A 19,560-nucleotide genomic window follows, 5' to 3' on the forward strand; every position below is an offset into this window, starting at 1 on the left:
AGTCAGTTGGATCCCAAATTGGAGGTTTTACGGTCTTTGAGCTAGAAAGAGAAATAGCTGTTAAAATATGTTTGCCTAAGAAATGTGAATTTAAATTTTCATTGTTTAAAACTTTTCCAAAAGTTAGAACCACTGATTTATGCAAGAGAATAGTCGGATACGCCAATTTCTCTTCTAAGCTCAAAAAAGCCAAAAATGTTGATAAACTAACTCCATTTGGATGCTTAAAATCGAAATTATGAGACTCACACCACCTGACCCATCTAGACCAAGCGGGTCTCTATGTTTTAAGCGTAGAGTCCCTCCAGCTAGACTTCAGCAATCTTTGTTCAGCTTCAATCCAAGACTGTATTACATCTTCCCAGCCCCAATTTTGCAGACGAAAAGTTCCATGTCTTGAATTCGAGGTGGTGGCACGCCCGTAGTCTGATCTATTAGCACATGAGGTAGCTGTTTGATTTTCAAAGGTTTGCATTAAGCTCGCCTGCGTAGATCCGGAAGCTTAAATACTCTCTTCCACATTGGTGCTACGATCAAAAATATTCCCTGTGCGTTGTTCGGATGTTGCAACACGCGAGGCATGAGACTCGGTGGAGGGAATACCCAAGCTAGTTGAAACCGCCATGGACGACTGAATGCGTTGCAAAACAGAGCCAAGGAGTCCTGACAATTGATTGATTTCAAGACGTGATTCTGTACGACTCTCGTTTCTTTCGTCGCAAACAAATCTATTTGTGGAACTCCAAAACCTTCGGAATATTACATCGAGTGCAGGTTTCAATAGGCGCCACTCGGACGCTCGTTTCCCCCTCGATAAACGATCGGCGATGTCGTTGATTTTTCCAGGAATGTATTCGGCTGTCATCGTGATATCCCACTTGTCTAGGTAATTTAGAAGTTGGTAAGTTTGGTTGAGAAGAGCCATCGATCGTGTTCCGCCTTCTTTTTGAATATATGAGACGACTGTTCGATTGTCTGACTGCAAAATCAGGTGACGGCCGCGTAGTTTTAATTTGAAATGCCTTATGGCTGCTATTATAGCAAACATTTCCTTGCGGTTGCAATGCCATTGCATCTGGTCTGGTCTCCACTTGCCAGTCACTGTCTGGTCGTCCATTTGAGCTCCTCATCCAAAATCTGCAGCATCTGTTGTTAAAAAATGATGAATCGAATCCGAATGCAACGTTGTTTGTGGCCGTGATTTCTTCAGGGTTTTGATCCACCATACTAAATCCTTCATTGCTGTTGCCTTCAAGTTTATTTCTTTCATCGACTTTCTTCTCGCTAGTATCCGAGACTGTAGCTGCAGTTGTCGGCAATGCAATCTCCCTCGAGGAACTACAAAATTGGCAAAATTTAGCGAGCCCAAAATAGCTTGCGTTTCTCTTAATAAGATTGTTTGTTTCTGGACCAGGCGATTTGCAATAGACAATATCTTCTCCATCTTTTTTCTTGGAAGGCATTTGAAATTTGACTTGGTGTTCCAAACAATTTCTAGGAATTCGACTTCCTGAGTTGGTCTGACTACAGATTTCTCGTAGTTTATGGTCCATCCCAGTGTCACGAGTTTTCTTATTGCTAAGTATACTTGGGATTGAAGGCATACTTCCGATTGATTTACGATAAGGAAATCGTAAATAGCTCATTTATTTTGACAAAAAAAATAGTTGCAGACAGCACCGTGTCGACGGAGGCCGCCCAATCAACTAAATGTTGCAATGTTTGGTTAAGCAGCTCACGCTGTGTAATTAACGCATTACACATGGCCGCCAGAGCTTTCTATGAAGATGCTAAATAATCTTTGCCTTTAAAAAATTGCCTGAGTTCATCATTTACCTCCAGGTCCATAAATCCCGGGGAGGCAATGTGCGTTTTTAAAGGGTCAGCATAACGTACATCTTTCCATGAAAGATCTCCGAATCTTTGTAAATTTTGAAGAATTCTTACATGCTCGGGATCGGCCCGAGGCACCTTGGGCTCTTTAACTGATGTATTAATTAATCCTAAATTCAAAAGAGTATTGTTCGTGCCATCTGTGCCAGTTGTGACAGTAGGCCGTTTCAAACAAAAAGATGTTGAATCTAGACCTGCTGCGGATTCTAGAGCAGGAGCAGGTAGTTGAGAAGCTTGGTTGTTATCCGGAGGAAGCGAACTAAATAAATTATTCGAAGTCATTTGTGTGTAAGATGAGGGTTGATAAATATTTTGCAATAAAATATTGGTTAACTAATTACGTAGGGCTGCCGTTGAGGATGCAGAATGAAACCGAACGAATTTAACTTATACGTTTATTTAAGTAATTAAATTTAACAATTAATTATTTCTAATTTCTAATACGTGACAGTCTGTTCGATATTAGAACAAAAAGTGAATATCTGTAGTCTGAATTACATATTTATAACGAAATCGGTGAATCACTGAATGGTCCCCACGGTATGGTAATTCTTGGTAGCACTCGATGTTCGGGAGGTCTTGCGAAACAAAGCAGCGACGCTGGCAACAGGTGGTAGCTTCAAGGAATGCATGGTGTGATTATTTCTCACGGTATGGTATTTCTTGGTAGCGCTCGATGTTCGGGGAGGTCTTGCGATTATTTCTTAACAACTCCCTCCGCAGGATCAGCAGCTATTTGGAGACTTTTGTCGAAAATAGTGCTGATAGAGACATAGGATCTCTGGGGCTGTCCTGGACTTCTTGTGTTCTGGTTGCCTCATTTTCCTTCTGGTTAGTATTCTTTGAAAGCATACATTTGCGACGAATGAGGACGATGCTAATAGTGAGTACTGATGCACCGATGAGTAGGTAGACAGGTATAGTCGTGTGATAGAGCGTGTCTAAGTTCGACAATTCCAAAGTCACTGGTTCTTGAGAGGCAATCCTGGTATTGGTTGAATGTAAGTGAGTCAAATCTATACTGTTCAATTTCAAGATGTTCTTCGCTGTCGCTTTGTATGGATCTTCATTACTATATTCTATATTCAACATTTTCAAAACTTGTCCTTTTACTTGATCATGGTGGTTAGTGATGGTGAAGATGGACGTTTGTAGAGCACACCCTTTAGGTATTTCAGCTAGATAGCTTCCGAGAAGGTTTTTGTATTGATCTTGAGAACAGGTTAAATGAACTTTCGTTAAGTTGGGAAAGCTCAGAACATAGTGACGATCATCCAATTGTTCCATGGCTTGAGAAGATAAGATTACTGGAGTAACCCGACAGGTTTCATGGATATGTTGCTGGAGTATAAGATGTTGAATGCAGCTCGTTTGCTCTCCATAGTGTCGGTTTAAGTTGTCCTCGCAAAGATGACCGTGACTGTACTTCGGACATTCTGTCTCTATATACAGTAGATCTTTCTCGTGAATTGCTACGTATGGATAGGTAGGGATTATAATTTTATCATTACTATTAGGGGCTAAGGACAATTTGTAAAGGATGTAGTTATTGGGATTCATGATTGGAAACTTAATTACCAAGATTATATCATTATCTTTATAATAATATCCTAATCTTAATAGATCTAAATATTCCCTAAAATTAATATCTAGCACTACATTTGAATTGTATAAACCTTTTAGTTTATTTAACATAACTATATAAGTGTCGTAATCGAGAACGGAATAATGGATCGTAATAATCGGCATATTCATCGTATATAGAATTGTCAATGAAACTATTGTAATTTACTTCTTTAGATTTAAAGTAGTTCGTAGGGGGTGGGTTCCCGGATTTTGCCCAGTTATGTCCTGTAATTGCTGGTTGTGTAGGCGGCGATGGTCTTGAAACATAATGGCTTACTCCACTCATAGGACGTGGTTGGTTAACAGCTTGGTGGTTAAGACGTGAACCTATTTGAAAGTTATTTTGTTGAGGGTTATAATTTGGCGGTGACGATCTAAAAATTTGTTGCGTACGTGTTGGACCGAATTGGCGGGGTTGATACAGATTCTGTCTCCATTGCGGTGTAGATGGTGGAACGAAATGAGGGCGTGAAGGGCCAGGTATATTAAAGTTAAAAGGTTTAGGCGCGGGCATTGAAAACTGTTGGTTAGGCTTTTTATAGGCACTTACAAAATGATTTGGTACGGACATAGAATTTATAGATTTTTTGTCAGGTAATCTTTGGTTCCGATTTTGTAGGTACATAGTATTCATCTCCTCATGTACGAATTCTAATGCCTTTTCGATGGTCTCAGGGCGCATGCAACGTATGCGCGATCCTAAGGGATCGTTCAAACCTCGCAAATACGCTTGAAGCGTTAATTTACGATAAAGATCTCGTTTAGCATTAATGGTGGTCTCAAGGGTATCATGCAGGTTTACATAGGTCATTATAGTACTGTATAGATTCTGGCAACGCTCATAATACTCCTGCGCGGTGCTAGAACCTTGCGATAAAATAGCTAAATCGTTATATAGAGCGGTCTCATCTCGTTGGTCCGCGAAGTTGTTCACTAAAGCAGTTCGAATGCCTTGCCAGTCGGATGGAATCCCATTAGAATTAATTAAGCGAGCAGCAGAGCCTGTTACTTTGTTAAGAATTCCGTTGAGAAGAGCACACCTACTTAATTCACTACTACTATCACTACAAAACTGTCCTACCAATTGGTCACATAATTTTAAAAATCTAGTAAGTACATTTGGGTTCCCGTCGAACTCGGGTACCAACCTTAAGGCTTTATAAATGGTGTCTAACTCAGACATTTCCGTTTGTTCTTCTATACTACTTAAACTAATATCTCTTCTATTATCTACGAAAGTTTGCCTACTACTAATAACTATCCTAGGTTCCTTCGATTTTCTTAAATGAAAAATCTTGGCAAATTTTATTAACAGGTTAGTTAGGCTAGGATTGAGCAACCACTAAAAAGAATCTAGTGTACTCACATGAACACGTTTCGGTCTCTCTGCGTTATCGATGTCTGGATACCTCTGGTGCAGCACTACTCGTAGATTCGGATGCTCTGGATGCAGCAGCTAGACAAGCTACGGCGGGGCTTCACACGATTACGGAAATCTTCTACGCGAAACGTTCCGCGAGCATCCTACCGACTGCGCCAATTACGTAGGGCTGCCGTTGAGGATGCAGAATGAAACCGAACGAATTTAACTTATACGTTTATTTAAGTAATTAAATTTAACAATTAATTATTTCTAATTTCTAATACGTGACAGTCTGTTCGATATTAGAACAAAAAGTGAAGATCTGTAGTCTGAATTACATATTTATAACGAAATCGGTGAATCACTGAATGGTCCCCACGGTATGGTAATTCTTGGTAGCACTCGATGTTCGGGAGGTCTTGCGAAACAAAGCAGCGACGCTGGCAACAGGTGGTAGCTTCAAGGAATGCATGGTGTGATTATTTCTCACGGTATGGTATTTCTTGGTAGCGCTCGATGTTCGGGGAGGTCTTGCGATTATTTCTTAATAAACTCACCGATCCTGTTTGTCAAAACCTCGAATTGATTTGAAGACTTCATCCGTTTCCTTTGTCTACCCTCTGACTGAATCAGAGGAATTTGAAGAAGACGAATTTGACTCGCTTCGTTGTATTATTTTCTTAGACGCAGGGTTTAAGACCGGCGAATGTGTAGACCGGTAACTACAGCCAGCGACTTGCTCAAACCCAATATGGTCTAAGTGCACATTTTCCACTTCACTTTCACTACTCATAATTATACTGGATCAAATACTTGTTCACAGTATTTTTTTTTTTAAATAATCACTAAAAGAACCTCAAAACACTTCAAGAATAGATGTTTACACTAAGAGAAGTAACGACGCTATGAAAGCAAAACGGCTAGCTGCCACTGCCACTGCCACTGCCATTTGATTGGTCCGAGACCAATCAAATGGTGGGGAGCGGACGTGACGTCACATCCCCACACTATATACCAGAAACAGGAAAGGGAAGTATACAACGCACTCTCACGGATGCTGTGCATCGCCACATGCCAAATAATATGTAGATTCCACTCTGTTCTGCGTGGTGTGCAATAGGATATCAAATATAAAAAAATGATTTGAACAAAGTACAAAATAAAAATTAAAAAAATTGTGTATTTAAAGAAAACTTACACTCATCACATGCTACATTATTTTATTTATCTTACATTTATTAAAAGTTTCGCCAGTTTTTTGTCTTCAATAGGTTCTGATATGTTCTATTGTATTGGTTTAAAATAATATTTAGTCAAATACCATACTGTAGCATTCCAAGTTCTTTAAATTAACAAAAGCTACTGTCTTCGTTTCACAAAAATTAGGAATACACACCAATCTGATTAATTGTTGGTCATCCCCTAAAAAATATAATATTTATTTTAGTATATCATATCATTCATATCATTATTTAAAATGACAGACATAATAAATAAATTTAGCAATGCAACATATATTTTATTTTTCACAAAGAAGATATTATGCATATTATAGGTACACATATAATTATAAAAATTCTTTTAACTCAAGTATCATATAAACAAACACATATTGGATGCATTTGTGAGAATATTGCCACTTGACTTATTAAGACAAATATTCCAATTTTCCTCAACAAGTAATTGAGTAATTTGAGCTTGAACCTTGAACTTTCCTATTATTATAAACACAGTAAACAGGTATTCTGTTTACTGTTGAGCTGAATAACTATTTTTGAATCCTTGAACTGATACTGTTTCACATGAGAGAAAATATATTGAAGTGATTATAAAATAACATTATAAACAATTATACCTGTAAAAAGTTCTGTTGAGAATTCATCACAATTTCCATTGAAATAAATTGCAGGACAATTGTAAATAGTGAAAGGGTCTGTGTCCAAGCATGGGGTGCAAGGAACTGTGTCTGGACATGTTGGCGCTACATGGCGCCATTCTAATGTTTTCTTCATGACATCTAATGGTTTGTCAAGCTTGCTATACCGCATAACATCTGTAACAGGCTCACCGGAGGTTCCCAAACATACAAAACCTGAAAATAAATATATTAATACATGTATGTAAAATACATATAAAATATTATGAACTATACTATACTATTGACCATTTATCATATTTTGATTTTAATTGTATTTGTAGATTTTTTATGAATAAATGCTGTACATACCTCCAATATCACACTCATATGGATTAGAAACACGATTAAATGATTTGTATTCTACTGCTTTTGGAAATAGACCTGAAAAATAAAACTTTTAAAACTAATTATCAATATTTAAAATATATATAATAAGGAAACTATAAAATGAACTAAAAATAATGAAATAAATAATGATATTCTTCTTATGATCTAAAATGCAAAACTTACAATAATGGAATGGTTTTTGCGGTAACATTATCCCTGCAGGATCCTTACATCCAGGCATTAGGTCCAAAGGAACAACTGCACTGACAGCAGCAGCAAAAGAATCTACCACTTCTGAAGCAACTATTACATCTGATTCATTAAGCACACTTGAATTTGATTGATTTGCATATATCCCACCTGTATTTAAAATAAAATAATTTGTTTAAAATGTATGAATTTTAATGTTTCAATCAACAGCCAATCGTTGTCCACTGCTGAACATAGGCCTCTCCCAAGGTGCGCATATGCTACTTTTCTTTTGTAAATACATACTTATATAGGTAATTACATACAGACTCAGGACAAACAGACATGTTCATGCACACAAATGTCTGTCCTGGGTGGGAATCGAACCCACAACCTTTGGCGTGAATGGCAAGTATCTACAAACCACGCCAACCGGCCCATCAAATTCATAAATTATCTTTTATCATAAATTACCAATTACACAAACAGAGTTAAACTATGATGCACACAAAGGCAGCTTAATTACTTATAATGATCCTACCACGCAAACCCTATCAAGGATTAAGAAAGGACAAATTTAAGGAGGAAAAATTTTAATAAGATTATAGGAATAAAAATGTTAGACATGATTACCTGCTATAACAACTCTGACAACTTTGGAAACCTCCTCCTGATAATCTGATGTGCCACAAAATCCACATAGCCACTCAAGAAGTAAGTTTAATGAAAACAAATGATTTCCAGTTTTTGATGCCAGATTTAGTCCCGACATAAAAATGACATACCTTAAATTCAAAACTTTGCTTTCAACAATCATTTAAGAACAAGTACACCTTTCCTACTTCTGTTCAGAATACCATACAATAAAGGATTATCCAATAATGGGATGTGATAGGTTATTATTCCAAAAATTAACTTATATTTTGAGGTATTCTTGACATATTTCAGGAAAACTACAGTTCCCATCATCACTTAAAAAACACATATCCAACCATTTGGAATAATAATAACCCAAAAGAGATAGATCATTTCTTGATAAAAAACAAATATAAATAAAATAATTAGTTAACCTGGATTAGTTATTAGTTTTAAGAACTTAAGTATCAGGTATAATAAAGTCGAGGTTTAGAGTTTAATATAATTAGATATATATTATATATATTTATTATACCTATCATCATTTAAGATCGGCAATGGTTTTTGTATACAACATCCAGCCCAGCATACATCTTTCACTGTAAAAATTCCATCTTCATCTTCACTTCCTGTAAAATATTGTAATTATGATAGTTTATTTATTATTATTATGTATTTGTTTTTATTTTTGTTTGTTATTACCTAGTAGTGCAGTAACAACACCTGTTACTACTTTGTTAACATCAATACAATCACCAGACAATTTAATTCTCTGCAGTTCATCTTCCAATACTAAAGTGTCTGTTTCATGTACAAAGTGAGTCCTGCATTGGTATAAGAAAAAAATATTACATTACAAAACTCCAGACATCATACTACCAAGTATTACATTTTAATCAATTCAAACCTAGCTGGCTGCGGTAATATTTCAAGTTGATCTGAAAGCTCCTTCAAAATACTCGGCTTCAATTCTTGTAATTTGAAAAGTGTTCCCATTATGATACATGGCGTGCCTTTATCGCGTAATTCACACAATTTTAATATTTTGTACTTGTCGGACCATCTTTTTTGTACAATAGGCATTAATATATTCCTAAAGGTATTTAATCTTGCTGAATATATGTGAGCGTATTGCTGGGAAAAATCACGGGATACCTGATAAAAGCGTTTAGAACAATCTGTATAATCTACAGTGCGCCTTTGTAAATCAATTATTTCAAATTTATTGGTTTCGTTTTTAGTGACTGAAGAGCCATTAGACTCCACTTTAAACAACATGTTGAGTGATATTTGAAATATATTTTATTCAAAACACAACGCACTTATCTTTATCATTAAGGTATTGAATTATAAATCACAAATCACAATATTTTACTTTGCCATTGCCGCCGAATTTCAACGTAAAACAGTTTTCGTAGTTCAGTTGTCAATTGTCATAGAGTAAGAATTAAGTAGGCACCGTAAAATGGGGTGAGTTGGGACGATTAAAAACTTTGAAACCAATTTTTACAATTTTTTTCTAGTTAGGACCTGGTTATATTTGAATAAATTTTATTTCGGAAAATTATATTTAAAAAATTTTAACTTTTTAGTTACATTAGCGTTAGTTTTACATTTATGTTAATATTTTAAGCAATAAACGAAAAAATGTGTTCGATCCCTCCTCACGCAGCCTCACGATCGTCACGGGGTCATAAAGGAAACAAGATAGGAGAGTCGGGAATTCTTCTAGGGTTGTTACTTTCTGAATTTTGAATGTGAACCATTCTGCTTAAGCAGAAGGTAGGTAAGTACTTACTGTTTACAATATTACGTACCTAATTTAATAAAAAAAAATATTTGTTAATATAAAAAAAAAACAGAATGATAGCAGAATGTTAAATACTTTAATAGAACACACCAACACTCCACATAATAAACTACCTATTAGGTACACATTGTTGAGAACCTATTGAAAAAAATGAAATTAACCTACCTAACATTGAATGTTATGTAGGCCTACACAAGATTTTTTTTCCTAATAAACTTCAATTATAACTAAAATTAACAAAAAAGTATTACCTACTCACTACACTTGTCACCGTTGTCATCTAAAAATATTTAGTATCTATACTAATATCATAAAAAGGTAAACTTTGTGAGGTTGTAGGGGTTAATCTCTGCATCTACTAAACTGATTTTGAAAATTATTTTACCCGACTTTTTCGTGGTAGTGGGAATTGCAAAGTAAGTCAAAGAAAAAACGATCAAACGAAAACGTTTCTTACGAACGCTACCTTAACGATGAGAGAATTATGATCTAGAGAAAAGTTGTAGAGCTTGATATTACCTACAAAAAAGTCAGCGACAACATATGCCTAACTTTTATATTAAGTCACAAAAAGAAGTTTTTTATATTAAAAAAAATAATTGAAATCGTTGTCATGTTTATTGGTCATATTATCAACAATTATGAATTCTTATCAAAATAAGTAAACTTATTGTTTCAAGTGCTTAAAACAAAAGACTTTTCCCTTTTACTTCATATAATTTGGACCAATGGTTAAATAAGACATAGATATGGAACCGCGACCATGTCGGTTTTTTTATATACAACACATATTACACATTTAGATAAAATTTATATTTTACAGTTTGTTTTTTGGTTGCATTGTTTAAGAGAATTTAAAATATCAAATACGCGAGACAATTTTATTAATGTTAGGCCAAACGAAGTGGACAGGGGTCAGCTAGTAAGCTACAATGCCATTAAAACGATAATGTGGAAATGACAATGGTTTATAAAATCCGGCGAAAGCGATTTAATTTCATTTTATTTATTACTTTCTACTATTATGGGTCTTAAATAATACACAGAAGATATTATAATACATAAGTTAAATTGAGTTCGTTTAAAAACAAGTATATATTTTTCAGCAATTAATAAAGCTATCATTCATATTACACATAATTACCTATATTTACGACAAAAAATGTACTAATAAATTCTCGATTAGACGCAAAGATTCAGTTAGGAAGATGAGCTTATTTTTTATGATCTCAAAAAATCATATTTAAAATATAAAAAATACTATCGAAAGAATTTTTCAAAAGAATCTGCAAAAATGAATTTTTTCTTAAAATTCGATTAACGAATTAACGATTATATTATATAATGATAACGATTTAGCTTTGAATGTTTTCGCCAGCATCACAGAGTTACGTTTCGTTTTACTTAGCATTATAATAGGATTAAGAATAATTTTCTATTAATATGGCAATGAAATAAAAAACTGACAAGTATTCATTTGGCGGGAAATTGAAAATATGGCGGGTGTCCAAAAAGTGTGCCTTAATAATTTAAATATTAATATTAAAAATGCTTTAATAGTTGGTATTATAATAGCAAAAAATAGTCCTCGCACTATAGGTTCTAAGAAAAAAAATGGTGAAACACGCGGCGTTATGTCCTTCACTTTACGAGATTCTGAGATTGATACAATTAATGTAGATGTTTGGGGATCTGAATATTTTGTGATAACTTTTTACGAGAGATTTCTAGTTGGTGACGTCGGTAATAATACAATTAAAATGCTTTTTTATCATATTATCAAGAATATTTGATCTAACAAAAAATTCTTAATTTTTAGTTGAAATATCTTCTCCTAAAATTTGTGTTAAGAATGGAAATAATGAGATATATCGGCCTCAGGTTTGTATATATATTGGTAATGTTGTTATAAGTATTTTTGCACTTTTATTATGATTATGTAAAAAATATTTTATTCGCCCTATACTTTATAAATAAAGTTCAATACAGGTATGTTATTTCTTCACCCTTGTTCGTCGTGTTTATCTTCTTTATAGAACAATAAGATACAACGATTTCATATAATATACATTTAATATTTTAAGGTGAGTTCCCCATTTTATCTTTCACTCAATGAAGGTCAATCTGAGGTAAGCATATTTGATGGAGACACAATCGGAATGTACTTTCCACTTTTGCATATTCCTACGAAACCTGGTGCTGGATATTGCGGACTTTCGGAAGTTGTTAAATTCCAAGGTAAGGTTTTACGCTTTCTTTCTTAATATTATTTAACAATAATTGATCAATTCAATTCAGGTCAAAAGTTTATTAAAATTAAAATTAATATATATATATATATATATATATTGCAGAACAAAAAAGTGACGTCTACGTAGATTTACTAGTGGTTGTTAAATCTGTGAAACCTGTTAAGACTATTAAAACTAAAGCAGGTAAACCTACAAATATAAATTATTCTGTATTCAAGTAGGCTTACTGGCTGGGCACTTTTGAATCGTCATGTTACAGTAATTATTTAAATGTAAAGTTGTCTCCGTTATTATTAAGCAAGTTAAATAAATTAATAGTGAAACTTAATAATAAGAAAACTTCATTTTTAATATTTCATTTGTATTTTTATAGGTGTAGAAATGTCGGTGCGATCTGTTGAAATTATCGACAATACGACCCCCGCTTCGCTTATTCTTGATATTTTCGATATTGATACAATTCAAAGGTGAATATTTTATAATATTACTAATGTCTACGGGCGGTTGTGACCACTTACCATCACGTGAACAATTTTTCAGTCCGCCTATTTAATAAAAAAACCCGACCATTGGTTTGATAGTACATTTAATAAACAAAAGAATACACAACCATTACAAACTTGAATAGTCTGTAAATTAAAAATCAAAATGAACTCTATTCATGTAAGCACATTTTAGTCGTCACTCTGGATCGAACTTGCGACCGTTACCACAGTACCGCAGCGGGAGCGGGAGGCGATCATAGCGGCGAGTAATATTTTTTTTTTTTTTTTATAGAATAGGAAGGCGGACGAGCATAAGGGCCACCTGATGGGAAGTGGTCACCAAACGCCCTTAGACATTGGCATTGTAAGAAATGTCAACCATCTCTTATACAGCCAATGCGCCACCAACCTTGGGAACTAAGATTTTATGTCCCTTGTGCCTGTAATTACACTGGCTCACTCACCCTTCAAACCGGAACACAAAAATAACAAGTACTGCTGTTTTGCGGTAGAATATCTGATATAGTGATATAGTGTGTAACGAGTACCGCGGCGGTGTGGCGCAGGGCGGAGGCGTGGCGGGCGTGGGAGAGCGTGCTGTTCGTGGCGGACGCGCGCGTGTGGCGCCGCCTGCAGACGTGCGCGCGCAGCGTGCTCACGCACCAGCCGCACGCGCCCGAGGCCGAGGCCTTGCGTCTGCACGTGCGCAGTCAGTCTCCTCCGCTACACTATATTATATATTTTATAAAGAAAATATTTAACGTCATAATATAATTAATTATTATCTAAGATAGTAAGTAGATTTAAAGTAGATAAAATAGCTTTATTAAAAACTTTTGGATGGACCATCTCGGCTGCTCAATGTTTAAAGGTAAAGTATCTTTCAAAGAAATGGCTAAAAATGACAAAATAATATCATGTAATATTGGATTGAATAAATTGTTCCAGATGGTGGAGAAGCCGCCACCTGGGCGGCTTGGAGCGGGGAACGCGCGTGTGCAGCCTCTGTGTCACAAATACAGGATCGCCTTAAGTCTGGAGTTCCATTTTGCGCTGCACTACATGCGCTGCTGACACACGTTGATTTAGAAGAAATTGTAACTACGTTAGTACACCTTATTCATATTGATAAACTTTACCGATGTAATTCATTGATATATTATCTTCGAATACGATTTCATATTCCAAAAAAAAGTAAATCATATAAAACATAATGAAACTATCAAATCAACAGAGATGGAAAATTAGAAGAATTGAGAGTTCGCTTCGCAGACCACACGGGCGAGCTTAATGCACGTTTGCCTGTTAAAGTAACAGAAGACGCATTCGGATACTCGGTGAGAACACAAAGTTTCATTGTAAATTTAAAATTAGTCATGTGTATATTATGTCATTTTTATAATTCCGCGTATCTATCGTCATTCTCATCGTTATGTACCTAAGTTTCATATCTCCATTTTTGTTACACTTACCTAATTAATTATGTTCCTACATACAGAACTTAAAGGTTTCTGGTTAATTATTTTAAGTATTCTAAATTTGTTAAAATGTAGGTAGAACAGTTAAAGGCAATGTCAGTAGAAGAAAGAGGAGCTATTCGTTGGATGTTCCTTTTGGAGCAATGCAGCGCTAAAGTCGCGGTGACTCCGCCGCGTCTCGTTATCTTGACTCTGCGAAAAGCGTCACCTGCCGATCCAATACCTTTGTATTGATTTTTCGTCGATTCTTCTTTTCATTAATAAAACAATTATTACATGATCTTTTTTTTTAATTTAAATACATACTTGATAAAAAATCATTATTCGGTTACACCTTTTACAATGTTGAATACATTTATAAACAATCAAAACTATTATAACAGAAGGCCTAGTAACATTGTGCCTTTTGAAAATATTGTCATAGCGTTTCGTTTATCGATCAAACCTTCGCATGGAAATCGCATGCTTATGTTACATATTAGAAATATTGTTAATAAACAAACGGTAAGCAATGGAAAAATCTGATAAAAGTGAATTCACATACGAATATACGAAACGAAGGAAACATTTTGGGAGGCAGACACTTTTCACAGATCATGGTCCCGAGTTGAATATTAATATCTCTCCTAATCCAGCTATGTATAAAAACTACATTCTTCGAAATCCTGTAAATGTTAGCATACAGAACACCGGCACTATGTCAGAGCATTGGGTTAACTCAGTCAGGTAAGGGTTATAATTACTAAATATTAAAATTATCTTTTGAAAAGTTCATCGCGGAGGTTAAGTATTACGAAATAGTGTTCGCTAAAAAGCTAAAAGGTTTTAGAGCCGAATATACAAGTTCCGGTGTAAATCATGTGGAAGGCGGCTGGCCTAAGGATATAAATACAAACGATCCTGAAGCGGCCCAGAGATATCGGAGGAAAATTGAGAAAGACGATGCCTATATACATGCTGTCATGCATTTGGGACATGTAAATATTTTACAATATTTTATCAAACGTTTTTTTAACGAAGCATTAAACAATTTTTTTTTTTAATTACAGAGCATGGAACATAATATACTCCAAAACAACGCCGTTGATATGTACCAAATATATTACTCTGAGCTGTCTTCTATCCCTCCAGTAGAACGTAGCAGTTGTCATACCGTTAACGTATACCGAGAGCCGGGTTCTGCTAGAAGGCCAATTCGTTCACTGTCGTGGCAGGCAGACGGCGCCCGCTTAGCATCAGCACATGCGGATGTTAATTTCGTTCGATGTGCCAGAAGTCTTCAATTTTCATATATTTGGGACATAGGTAAAACTAAAAATAAATGTTTTTAATAAAACAATTTCTAATAAACGAATTTCTAAACAACTTATTTCTAGAAAATGCCAACGCACCAGAGTTAGTTATAACACCACCTCAACCATTATTGGATTTACAATACAATCCTCGAGATCAACATATTCTTGTGGGGGGTTTGATGAACGGTCAAGTATGTTTAAGTAGCGCAATGACAAATGCTATAGAAATCTTTCAGATAATCTTTTATGTAAACTTAATTTTATCAGGTTGGCTGCTGGGATATGAGAAAGGGCAGCGAAGCAATAGCACTTTGCCCTCCACACGTTGCTCATAGAGACCTTGCACGAAACGTTCTCTTCATTAATTCAAAAACTGGTGCAGAATTCTTTTCGGCATCACCTGACGGGGTTGTCAAATGGTTGTGTATCTTATGATTATATTAATATATAACCCATAAAGCAGACAACAAACAAATAGATAAATTGAAATATTATAAGATAGTTTACTGGTGGTAGAGCTTTGTGCAAGCTCGTCCGGGTAGGTACCACCCACTCATCAGATATTCTACCGCAAAACAGCAGTATTTGGTATTGTTGTGTTCCGGTTTGATGGGTGAGTGAGCCAGTGCAATTACAGGCACAAGAGACATAACATCTTAGTTCCCAAGGTTAGTGGCGAATTGGTGATGTAAGCGATGGTTAACATTTCTTACAATGCCAATGTCTATGGGCGTTGGTGACCACTTACCATTAGGTGGCCCATATGTTCGTCCGCCTGCCTATTCTATATAAAAAAAGATAGACGACTTAATTAGATACTTACCTATTTCCTGATAGTGCAGGTATAATTTTCACAGGTGGGACATAAGAAATATGAATGAACCAACTGATTCAATGATTATAGATGTCGTTAAAACGAATAACGATAACCAATGCGTCGAAAACGCTTTGGGTATTTCCGCGCTTGAATACGAACCAACTATTCCGACCAGGTAAAATACAACGTTTCATTTTAAATCAGGTACTTTAGGAAGATAAACTCAAAATTATATTTTTCAGATTCATGGTTGGAACGGAAACTGGACTAGTGATAGGGGGTAACCGGAAGGGAAAAACACCATTGGAAAAACTGCCCTCAAAGGTATGAATAATCGAATCGAAATTAAACTTTGAAATAAGTGGTTTGTCTTCTCTGCAAGTGTCTACAATTTTTTATAAGTGTTATTGCTTTATTTTTTAGTACGAGGCACATTTAGGACCAGTTTACGCTCTACAAAGAAATCCAACGTTTTTAAAGAACTTCTTAACAGTTGGCGACTGGACAGCTCGTGTTTGGAGTGAAGATTGCAGAGAATCTTCTATACTTTGGACTTATCCACACCGAACTAAGCTAACTGATGGGGCGTGGAACCCTATAAGGCAATATAAAATAACTTATCTTTTTAATATACTACCTACTATTTCAATACGACTACTGGGCCTACTTATAGACGTGATTTAGCGGAAGTTTATTTAACTCTGATTTCCTGTTTACCATCATCATTGAAGAGGATTGTTTAACTAGTCACTCCCTAAACAACAATATAATTTCAGGTAAGTTTTCTCTTAAATAAATGTTTTTTTTTAATGTTTCATTTCAGATTTTCGCTTTTGCTAGTGACTCAGTGGGACGGCTGCCTGTCCTGCTGGGATCTGTTGAGAAGGCGAAGTGCACCTATTGTTACTGCACAGCTATGCGACGAACCATTATTGCGCCTACGACCACATGAAGGGGTATAATTTTTTTTCTTATAAATATATTATAAATACTTTTATATGGTATTAAATTTTTCTAATATCATGTTATTTATTTTAGTGCTAATTTGTTAATGTTTATAAGAGTTGTTTATATATACAGTTGTGGCCAACTTATTAGGGACAATAGTTCTATGTGAGTAAATATTTACTTTGTCTATATTTCAAGTATATCCGTAAAGCTTTGAACATGCTTACTCTATTTTTATGTTTATTATTAAGGTCCCTTGTAGTAATAGAAAATTTTCATAAAATAAATTCTAGTTATCCCATTTAAACAAGGATAAACTCTTTGCTACTTACGTGTTTTGCGTTTTTTTTTCCTGGCCATCTAATTAAGGACATTATCACATTTGCGTTATAAATTCAAAGTTTTTAAAAATAAATACTTTTTTCTTCTCGTGCTGCTTAATTTTGGCGCCATTATTGAATTTGTTGTCTTGTAACTAATAGTATTGAATTATTTCTTGACCCAAAATACGTAAAAGCAAAAGCTGCGATGAAAATAAATGGCCGTATCGGAAGATAGCATATCATCTTTATTGTTCGAAGATTTCTAATGCAGTTCAATACTACAATACGTCTCAGTTTTCCTAGAAAGAAAAGGCCACGAAAAATAAAACACCTCTAGAAGAAAATTGTAGAAACCCTTATGGACAAGAAAGAACCGTTTAAGGGTTTCGTTTTGATAAAAAGCGAAGTTTTTGGGACAGATCCAGGCATTTCAGCTAGAACTATAAGTTGACGTCTAGTGGAGGCGCAGTTCTTTGGAAGGATTGCTCGAAAAAATTCTTTGCTAACAAATAAACACAGAGCGACGCGTTTAGCGTTCGCTAAGAAATTTGGACATTGGACCTATGACAATTTAATAGCATCCATGCCCCGTCGATGCCAAATGGTTATAACCAACACACCACACGGGTAACCACACGGGTTACTAAAATGTTACAAATTGAAATGAAAAAATGTAAAATTTAGAGTATATTTAATTAAATTAATATTAACATTAAAGATAAATTGGTAATTTAATAAATTATTTTTAATGTGATGCCTGTTAAGATGATTTGTGTCCTTAATTAGCTGTCCGTGATTTCAAAAATGAAATGAAATACTCATTTGAAGTTATTGTTTACCGTTGAAAAATCTATCTTTTTGACAGTGCCTTGAATTCATTTCCAGCTTTATTCAAGGTTAAATGTGCTTTCATTTATGCATCAAAATAAGCATCAAAGGTCTACAGATACACTAGTAATATAGACTTAAAGTAAATATTTACTCACATAGATCTATTGTCGTTAATTAGTTGGCCACGACTGTATATATATTTAATATACATATATATCATATTTGTTACACCTAAGGGAGTGTTGGTAGCATGCGGAAGCAGCAAAGGCACCATCTACTTGGCGGAACTATCTCAAAACCTTGGGACTGCGGATAAAAACGACAAACAACTTCTGACTCATGTAAGTATTATAAATTGATTTTGATTAATAACAAACTGCGATCCAATAGCTATCCTATTAGATTACAGTTTGTTTGTATAAATTTGTAAATTATTGTGTTAGTTAAACATTTATAACATATTTTTTTTATATATTGAGCCAATAAAAAAAGATGAAATGGCGGTAATTATAGTATAGTAAAATAAGTATGTCCAGCAAAATGTTTTAAATCTCATTTCGGAAATACGAGCATATTATTTTATAATAATCTATAAATTGCACTTTTGAGTGTAAAAATAAATATAAACTTTTATTTTCTAGTTGCATTATATATTATAATCTTACTAATACAATAAAAACACATTCACTTAGATCTTGGAGCGAGAAAATAAGCGAGAACGTATCCTGGAAGCTCGCATGCGCGAGCTGCGACTGAAGATGCGGCAGGACCGCGACGGCGCCGCGCACGCGCCCGACGCCGACGCGGCGCGGCGCGACGCCGACCTGCGCGACGCCGCCGCCGACTACCGCCACGCCGTCGCCGAGCTGCAGGCGCGCCACGCCAGCCGGGCGACGTGAGCTGAGCGCGTCCACTTACACTGGTTTAAATACCTTAGAGCTAATTATAGGGAAAAAAACAATAGTGAAATTTTTAAATGGGGCCTGATATTATGTCCCTACATATGAAATTAGCGTTTTGTCGTACTGACCACTTTGATCTGAAATATCTTCTCTTTGGTTAAGAATTCCAAATTCAAATTTATAAATTCATTTAGCTGGTACATTTGAGTTTTGAAAACAGTCATTCATTTGTACGCACAATGGAAAACATAAAACATCGGTATATTTACCGTGGCACCAGTGCTGCAGAAACAACTCGAAGGATTAATTATGAGTACGGCGCTGGTGTCGCAAAAGAAAGCACGGTAAGTTTTTGGTTTCAACGTTTTCGTTCTGGAAATTTCGACCTTCAGAACCAACCCCGTGGACGGGCGGAGACCAAAGTGGAAAATGAAGAATTAAAGGCTATTGTGGAAGCGGATCCATCA

At 35.3% G+C, this 19,560-nt stretch overlaps 3 protein-coding genes across 3 annotated transcripts; 2 read left to right on the forward strand and 1 right to left on the reverse strand.

The window, feature by feature from the left end:
- Positions 1-6,042: 6,042 nt before the first annotated feature.
- Positions 6,043-9,350, reverse strand: LOC126774553 (DNA polymerase delta subunit 2). Its single transcript, XM_050496122.1, has 8 exons — positions 8,860-9,350; positions 8,655-8,776; positions 8,488-8,581; positions 7,950-8,101; positions 7,311-7,487; positions 7,110-7,181; positions 6,738-6,974; positions 6,043-6,304 (listed from the first exon to the last, which is right to left on the reverse strand). Exons 1-8 carry the CDS (start codon positions 9,228-9,230, stop codon positions 6,192-6,194), a joined length of 1,338 nt encoding a protein of 445 aa, XP_050352079.1. The 5' UTR covers positions 9,231-9,350; the 3' UTR covers positions 6,043-6,191.
- Positions 9,351-11,258: 1,908 nt separating this feature from the next.
- On the forward strand, positions 11,259-14,211 carry LOC126774555 (meiosis-specific with OB domain-containing protein-like). Its single transcript, XM_050496125.1, has 9 exons — positions 11,259-11,505; positions 11,582-11,643; positions 11,847-12,000; positions 12,117-12,197; positions 12,388-12,481; positions 13,066-13,208; positions 13,448-13,604; positions 13,734-13,836; positions 14,053-14,211. Exons 1-9 carry the CDS (start codon positions 11,259-11,261, stop codon positions 14,209-14,211), a joined length of 1,200 nt encoding a protein of 399 aa, XP_050352082.1.
- A 277-nt stretch (positions 14,212-14,488) lies between these two features.
- On the forward strand, positions 14,489-19,167 carry LOC126774549 (dynein axonemal intermediate chain 2). The gene is made up of 11 exons (XM_050496119.1): positions 14,489-14,703; positions 14,807-14,954; positions 15,027-15,282; positions 15,354-15,463; positions 15,540-15,691; positions 16,130-16,264; positions 16,332-16,413; positions 16,513-16,691; positions 16,913-17,045; positions 18,428-18,532; positions 18,884-19,167. The coding sequence occupies exons 1-11, from the start codon at positions 14,489-14,491 to the stop codon at positions 19,088-19,090; spliced, it is 1,722 nt and encodes a 573-aa protein (XP_050352076.1). The 3' UTR covers positions 19,091-19,167.
- The last annotated feature ends 393 nt before the right edge of the window (positions 19,168-19,560 follow it).

This window comes from Nymphalis io, chromosome 16, assembly GCF_905147045.1.
Source record: "Nymphalis io chromosome 16, ilAglIoxx1.1, whole genome shotgun sequence".
Classification (NCBI taxonomy): Eukaryota; Metazoa; Arthropoda; class Insecta; order Lepidoptera; family Nymphalidae; genus Nymphalis; species Nymphalis io.